The sequence below is a fragment of the Lactuca sativa genome, chromosome 8, assembly GCF_002870075.4.
Source record: "Lactuca sativa cultivar Salinas chromosome 8, Lsat_Salinas_v11, whole genome shotgun sequence".
Lineage (NCBI taxonomy): Eukaryota > Viridiplantae > Streptophyta > Magnoliopsida > Asterales > Asteraceae > Lactuca > Lactuca sativa.
The window spans coordinates 101,670,628-101,679,375 of record NC_056630.2 but is presented as its reverse complement, the minus strand read 5'-3'; the positions used below and the strand labels follow the sequence as shown (position 1 = coordinate 101,679,375).

The following is an 8,748-nucleotide window of genomic DNA, read 5'->3' as shown; positions in this document are numbered from 1 at the left end:
GGATAATCATTGGATTTGGAAGAGCGACGAGGACAGAATATACACGTTATGGATAAAAGTTCCTTGATCAAACCATACTCAAGACAACGTACATGAAACATGATAACACCAAGCAAAGTGGACATTTTAGTTTGGAGGATGAAATTGGAAAGATCGCCACAAGTTGTACATGATAGGTATTTGCGATTAATTCTACATTATATATTTGATTACAAGGAGAATTTCCACACTTAAATATGAACAAGTTTGATATAATATCGTTTATGTTTTCTTTCATTTAGAAGAGCTCACACAACACAATAATTCAAACATATATAATACCTTTAGCTTAATTGAGCTGGGTTTCTTGTTTTGTTTGTATCATAGAAGGCTAGAAAACTGACCTTTCAGGAACCAAAGAGATGGAGTTGTGGTTACCAGAGAACATGCACTCTCAAAGACACTTTGTCATGAAACGATGGAGATGGAAAATTGAATGGTAAAATTTAACAGTATATAGTACCTTTACCCTACCATTTCATCTACCCCATAAACCCTAGTTATCTGTCCGCATACCTGGTCAGGTATTCTCATTTATTCTTCAAATGGCAAGTCATTTTCTTTCCATCTTGGCACTGCTCTGACTTGTACCTTTCACCCAAAAAGATGTAGCCCTCTTGTCTAATATCATCAAAGTAGTTGAACATTTAGGAGAACAAATTAAAAATCATGAATTTGAATAACATATATTCTATTTTTTTTTTTTAATTTCATAATAATATTATATATCTACCCTCTTCCACTTTTCCCTACATTGTTTTATTAAATTAATGCATGTCCCTAGTGCTTTATATCTATTCATGTCTTCCATCGTCACAAGTTGTACGTTCCCGCACCATTGCTCGGATTTTCCAAGTGGGGAAAATATAAAATAGAATTAATGGGTAAGATATGCATCTTTAATCTTTTGTTAAAAGTAAACATCTAATCGATTACAAGTGATATATAGACATAATATTGTGGGTACATGATTCAGCTTGCATTATTTATTTAATATTCATATATATATATACTCAATTAGTTGATTTTTGGGTAGCAATACGTCTGCTTAATTTAAGTTCAAGAATAGTAGAGACGCCTTGCATATTTGTGAAAGAATAAAATAGAACATCCACAATGAAGAGTGAGTTATGCTGAATGAGGTTATAAACTATATTTTCAAAAGATGAAATTATAGCATTGTGAGGTGGACATTGACATTTAATGAACTTAATGGCCATTCAGCTTTTAAATAGAAAACATAAAAAATTTCTAATTTTTACATAAATATTTAAATATGTTTCAGTGAAGTTTATGGATTTCAAATAACTTTAATAAAAAAAAAATTAATAGATTCATATGGAATATATAATAATGATTTGATTTATTAAATTTTATAAAGTTCAAATCGTGGATACTTTTAATATAATTCATCCGGGCTTGAATTTAGCTATATATATTTTGTAGAACAAGTTGTATATTCTTCACAAATATTTTGTATGAAATTAAAGTATTATGTTATTTTGCAAATCATAGTTTAGTCCGCCACTCGCCACTATGCCTTGTGCTTTCATAAATTCAAAATAAAGAGTTTCTCAAACAAAAGTGTAACTTGACAGGTTTAAAGTTAAGGATGTATTCTGTTTCGAATCTTATGTTTGCAAGATTAAAGTCAAGTATATAGCAACTCTATCCACATCAATCTTCATTATCCATTGTTCTTAAAAACAAAAAATAAAAAGAGATTTGAGTCAAATTGCCCCGGTTATGTAGATGCAGCTTCTTCGAAATAACTTAGAATCTCATATTTTGGTAGTCTACAAAAATTTACAAATATATCCAGACCAGCTTCGAAGGTTTCTGAGTTTTTTCTCCCTGTAAACATAATGTCCTCTCATCACCAATGGAAGCTCTTACTAAATCTTGCTTGCAACTCAGCAGATCTAGTCACCAACACTCTGACTTTCTTCACTTTTCAATCCATGAACATCAAAAGAAGAAGAAAAAAGATGTTTATGGCGTCTACAATACTAAGGGACCTGATCAGCTGTGTTGTCCTGGTCGGTGGTGTTTGTTACGTGTTTCTCCTTCTCATCCATCATTTCCCCGTCTGAAATCGACGATTTGCTGTCTGACGATGTGTTGTCCCGAGAACTACAACTACCAAACGACGAGGCTCTGCTTGAAACTGGTGTTGCCAGAAATGTTGGTTTTGCTTGTCCTGCCATGATTACAAGATACTTCTCTTCCAAAACAGGGGGTTCCTTGTTGTTATTGTCGGGTTTCGAATCTCCGGCCTCAAGATCTCTCTCACTTTCGTCCCGGTTCTCCATGTCGCCGGAGATCTTCCAGTAGGAGCAGGCGAGGATTAAGAGAGCAAAAGCAATGAGACCCAGCATGGCAGCAAGGCCTCCGAAGAGATAAGGCACCGGTGAGTGCCATGGTGACCGCTGAAAAGGCACCTGCGACGACGGAGCTATTGAAGAGGTTGCTTGTGTAGTCATCTTTAGTTGAATGTAATTAGAGAGAGAATTGAAGATGTTTGAGATTTTTAATGGGGATGAATGGATTAAAAGGCTTCTTAGCTTAGATTGTATTTATAGATGAAAAGTTGATAGCCTTTGCTTTTTCCTTGTAAATACACAATTATATATGAGGCCATGTTGGGAGCCCACTGCAGCATGGTAGCGTGAGACGTGGGACTCGATAACAGTTTAACCTTATTATGTAAAGGATCATCACTAAAGTAACCAAGACAAGAGTCCTATCATGTAATTAACACTTCTTAAATAGTCCTGCATAGTAAATATTTATTTTCCTAAATATACATTACCAGATTATTAAAATTCACAGATTTTTTTTTTATCTCACAAGATAACTTAGAAATAATCTAATATAATGCTACCAAATTAGGATTTAGTTTTTAATGAAAAGTTTACTTTATATATTGACATTTACCTTATATATTGTTAGGAAGTAAATCGGATAACTACAAAAACTATAAACACACAAGACACAATATTTGCGTGGTTCGGTCAAGTTGACTACGTCTATGGATAGGAGGGAATATTCTTTATTTAAAAGCTTTCGAACAAAGGTTACAAGTACAATTTCAGAGAGATTCGCCTATCACTCTAGAATTCAAGATACAAAATGACCTAACATTAGTCTCTATTTATATTTGAGTGATCAGACCTAAAACCCTAGTAGGCCAAGCCCATTGGTCCATAGGCCTATGAAAGTTGTCAACTAATCACAATTGGCCAAGCAGCATCTTCTAAAACATCCATCCATGTCATACAACTCATGAGCATCAGCAACACACATGATGGAGCACCTTCTGCCATAGTGGAGCAACATGATGTATAAGTGATGTATCATGAACACTAATGGCCCAACAACCATCATGGTGACACAACATGTTTTAATCCTTGAGCAATACCAACTTCTAAGCATCCTTGAATGATCTTGAGCATCATAGAGGACTTCATAGCATATTTGGCTCTTCAAGGACCAAGATGGTCCAACTTGCACCATGATGACGCAACGAGTGTATGGATGGCACAACAGCATCAAGTGTGGCACAAGAACATCAAGATTGGAGCTACAACATCACCTTGGCGCAGCAGTAAGTTACAAGACACAACAAAGTCATGCATGGAGTAAGAGCATACTCCATGCCTCAACATGAATACCTCATGGCGCAAGAGGGATCCTCATGGTGCAAGAGGAGGCATAATAGCGTAAGAAGGAATGCCCTTGGCGCAACAACATCCTTCTTGGCCCATCAGTTCAACATATGGCGCAACAAGGTTCCATTGTTGCTCCATATCAGTCCTAAGTGCTCCAAACCTCTTCCAAGTGCTCCAAACCCCCTTCTGTACGATCCGTTCATTTGACACTTGATCCGTTCCTTTGTCAGACGATCAATTCCTTTCTCAGACGATTCGTTCCTTTGTCATATGCTCCATTAACCCCAAATACTCCATTGAGTTCTAGGTTCTCTAAATGCTCCATGAACATGATCCAAATGCTCGAGTCACATTTAACAATATCTACCTTGACTTTAGCATCCTCTTAACTCCACTTCGAACAAGAATTTCCTCCCACTTCCTGCCATTCGTCTCCGAAGGGACCTATCTCCTGCGAACATCAACCAAGTCCAAGCAAAACTTGAACTTCTCCGTTGGCAACGAATTTGTAAACATATCTGATGGGTTGACCGTGGTATTAATTTTCAATATTGAAAACTTGTCTCCTTCCAGAATATCTCGAATGAAATTCAGCCTGACATCGATGTGCTTCGTCTTCTTGTGATACACAAGGTTCTTTGCAAGACTCAAAGTACTTTGACTGTCACAATACAAGATAGGCTTCTCCACCTTTAGGCCAAGACTCTGAATAAGCCCTTGCAACCATATCTCCTCCTTTATTCATTCCATCATGGGCATTTACTCGGATTCAGTTGTAGACAAAGCGACAATATCTTGTAATGTTGACTTCCAATTGATGGCAAATCTGAATAAAGTGAATATGTACCACGTTTGTGACTTACCCTTCATCAAATCACCACCATAATCATAGTCAGCATATCCCACCAAGGTACTCTTGGTATTAGCTCTATACACCAAGCAAACATCATTCGTTCTCTTCAAGTATCGCAAGATCCACTTTACAAGTTCCCAATGAGTCTTCCATGGATTACTGTTAAACCTGCTAACCACACTAACTACATGAGACAAATTAGGTCTGGTACAGACCATAGCATACAAGACACTTCCAACAACAATTGAGTATGGAACCCTGCTCATGTACTTCCTTTCTTGATTCGTAGTAGTTATAGTGTTTGGACCAAGTTTAAAGTGAGCCGCCAAAGGAGTTTCAACTAGCTTGGACTGATCACAATTGAAGGATTGCAGAACTTTCTTAATGTACTTCTTTTGAGAAATACACAACCGGCCTGCTTTTCTATCCCTTAGTATCTCCATTCCAAGTATCTTCTTTGCTTCTCCAAAATCCCTCATTTCAAAGTCATTTTCAGGGTCGCCTTCAATTCATTTATTCCAGTCATTCCTTTAGTTGCGATGAGCATATCATTAACATATAGCAACATATATATGTGAGAATCTCATGATAATTCCTTTAAGTAGACACAATTATCAAACTAGTTCTGAGTGTAGCCAATCGAGATCATAAATGAATCAAATCTCTTGTATCATCGTCTTTGAGAATGCTTCAAACCATACATGTATTTCTTCAGCAAACTTACGTGATCCTTCTTAGAATCAAGGAACCCTTCTGGTTGGGACATATAAGTCATATCTTCTAAGTTCCCATGAAGAAATGCAGTTTTCACATCAAGATGTTCAAACTCCGAATCAAATGCACGCACCATGGCCAAAAGAACCCGATTTACCTCGTGGTAATCAATTCCTTCTTTCTGAGAAAAGCCTTTCGCCACCAAACTTACCTTGAACCTAGCTGGTGATGGGTTTTGGACATAAGAACATCCTATGTGCTCATACAAACCCTAATGCTTGGATCTAGGTTTCTCTATTGTACATGCAAGTTATCTAAGACTATAAACCCTAATTCTAGCATTCAAGTAATCATATTAACATGAGAATAGGTTTAAGATGTTACCTTGGTTATTATGTAGCAATAACAATCCCAAATCTCCTTGTATTGACTTTAGAAAGCTTAGAGTCACAAATGTCACTCCTCTAATGGTTCACAAACACCAATAGCAAGAGGATGAAGAGGAGAAGAGAAGGAGGCTGCCCAAAACATGTGAAAACCCTAGAAGGAAGCTTAGCCACGTTTTTGGTCATAAGGGATCTCTTTATATAGGAGGCAATTAGGGTTATCTAACAAGGAAACCCTAATTTGGATGCTTAAGCCCTAAGCAACCCATGGAGCCCTTTCCTTAAGGCCTTGGACGATTTCATATGGACTTCCCCCATAGAATTCGTCCACCTTATAATAAAAGGCAATCCATGGCCCAAATTTCAATTATCTTATAATTACAATTCCAGTCCCTTAAGTTTAATTAATCTCTTTTAGTCACAAAACTAATTACCAATTAATTATTGAATAATATTAATTAAACAATATGATTTCTCCTTTAATATATTATTCCCATAATATATTAATAAATCATATTTAATCCTTTCTCTCCATAATTCATCCTATCAAGTTGCTTTCGTGAAGGCAACCCAAAAGGACCATGCACTATCGGGTCAAGTACATACCAAAATAGTTATGGACTTAGACACTAATCCAACAGTCTCCCACTTGGATAAGTCTAATAACTATTCTTCGTAAGACTTCAGATCTTGATCCGCAATCGTAGCTTTCCGAAGCCGCTGTCAACTCTGATCCTATCAGATACGCGTGTCCTTTAGAAAAGGGATCGTATATTCCTCCATTCTAGATATCGTGAGACATGATTTCTAATCATTCTCTCTGCACTATTTCTCGATTTCCGATTTATGACGACTGACTAATTGAACAAATCAAATCAGCCCTAGCCCGGTCGAGCATTTACGTTTGTCATCACAAAATCATCGAGGGGCCCAAAGATATCGCTTTTATCCTACTTTGGATAAAAGGAACGGATAAACTTTGATACAATGCTCACTTGCACTCACACACCGAATCACACACAACAATATGTTTTATAACACCAAGTTACTAGTGCGTTTACATATTATCAATGTGCAACCGATTTGCAAGATACAACTCACACATCTCGGTTTCAAGAATATAAGATGTTATCGTCTCACCAATCATTCGTGATACAATTCATGGAGTGATCCAAGTGAGCGTGGGTTTAATCCAATGCTCAAATCATATTCATAAGCACTCATGAACGTTGCAGCAAACATTTGCTTATGTCTAATACTCTTTTAGACAATCCACACACCAATTCACGACAGTCTTTATTCATATCTACTTCCAACATATGAACGACTGTGGCCCGTTCGAATAATTCAACTGTTCTTAACCAATTAAATTATTCAGGAAGTCAAAACATGCAAATGTGAAACACAAGAATAATACTAATCCCATATGGCCTCAAACCTTTGAGTATAAATAAAACACCTTTTATTTATCACCATACCGATTACTCATTATTTGTCATTTCGGGTAATCAACTTCTTACTTGAATTATTACACTTGTCCCATGCTCTTAGCATGCACACAATGTTAACCTATGGTTCTTACTTTGTGAAATAGATCAAATTGAACACATTTCCAATCATTCTCATTTCACAACTCCAAATCCTTTTTCATAAGTGAAATAATATCAAATTCTTGCTACTTATAGAATATGCTAGATTCTAACATTCTATGAAACGATCCTTTCGTAATGTCACTGCACCAAGTCACAAAGACTATAGCCAATGATATTACAAAGTCCTCTTACCGAGATTGTTACAAGACAATTCCATGGACGTGATGTCTCTCACTCAAAGTACATTCTTTGAACATCCTTTTACATAAAAGTTTCTAATCTAGACATATATCTTCAATATTCAATTCCCAATATGGACACGTTTCCATATTTTCCATATGACAACTTATTCTTAATAGAATATTATCTATTCATAATAATGTCGATATGGTCCATCTAATATGGAAACATTTCCATATTTTCCAATACTATACTTCCAACTACTCACAAGCGACCAATCCTCGACGAACTTTGGATTGTCCTTTGATAGTTGTTTAATTATACTAGTCAAAACCGATTATTGTCCTTTTTCCCTCTAAATGCACTAGACATTTGGAAAATTTTAGAATGGTCAAATATTATAGCATTTGCAATCGATCCTATACCCGAAGCATATGGGACACAATGCATAATGTCTTACATAAAGATTTGATACTTTATCAATCTTCCGCCATAATATTTCATTTGCTATGTTCTCAAAATTCGAATTGTGAAGAGGAATGTCGTAATCATAATCGAAATTTAAGAACACACTATGTACCTTTGACTAAATTTATTAACAATCCACAACCTAAGCCTTTAGATTTGAAATGAAGCATAATATTCTCTCCTTTAATTATAGCAAAACAACTTTACAACCCTTACGACTTTGCAAGGTATAACTCTTGTTTTCTATAATTAATATTGCCAATCTTGCAATACGTGCCTTAATAATCATACAATCATAATATGTATGCTCCCACTATCATGATGATTATTATAAAACATAACACTTATGCTCCCACTAGCTTTGACATGTATTCATAAACATCTTAATTTTCAGAAAAACAATACCTATTGAATTTCTTAAGTCCATGTTTCTAATACTTAATGCTTTGATAATCTTTTATCAAGGCTTCTTGAACTTATACACCTTTGCCTTAGATAGTTTATATGTGCGTCTAAACAATTAAGACTAATTGCCAAACCTCACAATTCAAATTGTGGAAAGGGATACCGTAACCATAATTGAATTCGAGAATGCAATTTTACAATCACTATCTTCTTAAAATCTTTCTTAGTGAAAGCATTTCCTCACAATCATTTTCTTATCAATGTACTTTCCATTGATCAAGGTCCTTGCCTTTTATGCATTCAAACTGAGAACTCATAGGACTCACATGCATAATTAACTCGATTGGATTGGCACATAAACAAAATAATGTCAACACGATAGGCTGTAAACCTCAACTCGTGTGCTAGTGATAATTGATAAGGTTTATTTGATTTATTCT

The 8,748-nt window shown here is 35.7% G+C and overlaps 1 protein-coding gene across 1 annotated transcript; it reads right to left on the bottom strand.

The window, feature by feature from the left end:
• Positions 1-1,697: 1,697 nt before the first annotated feature.
• Positions 1,698-2,633, bottom strand: LOC111894820 (protein GLUTAMINE DUMPER 2). Its single transcript, XM_023890916.3, has one exon. It carries the CDS (start codon positions 2,520-2,522, stop codon positions 2,049-2,051), a length of 474 nt encoding a protein of 157 aa, XP_023746684.1. The 5' UTR covers positions 2,523-2,633; the 3' UTR covers positions 1,698-2,048.
• Positions 2,634-8,748: the final 6,115 nt, after the last annotated feature.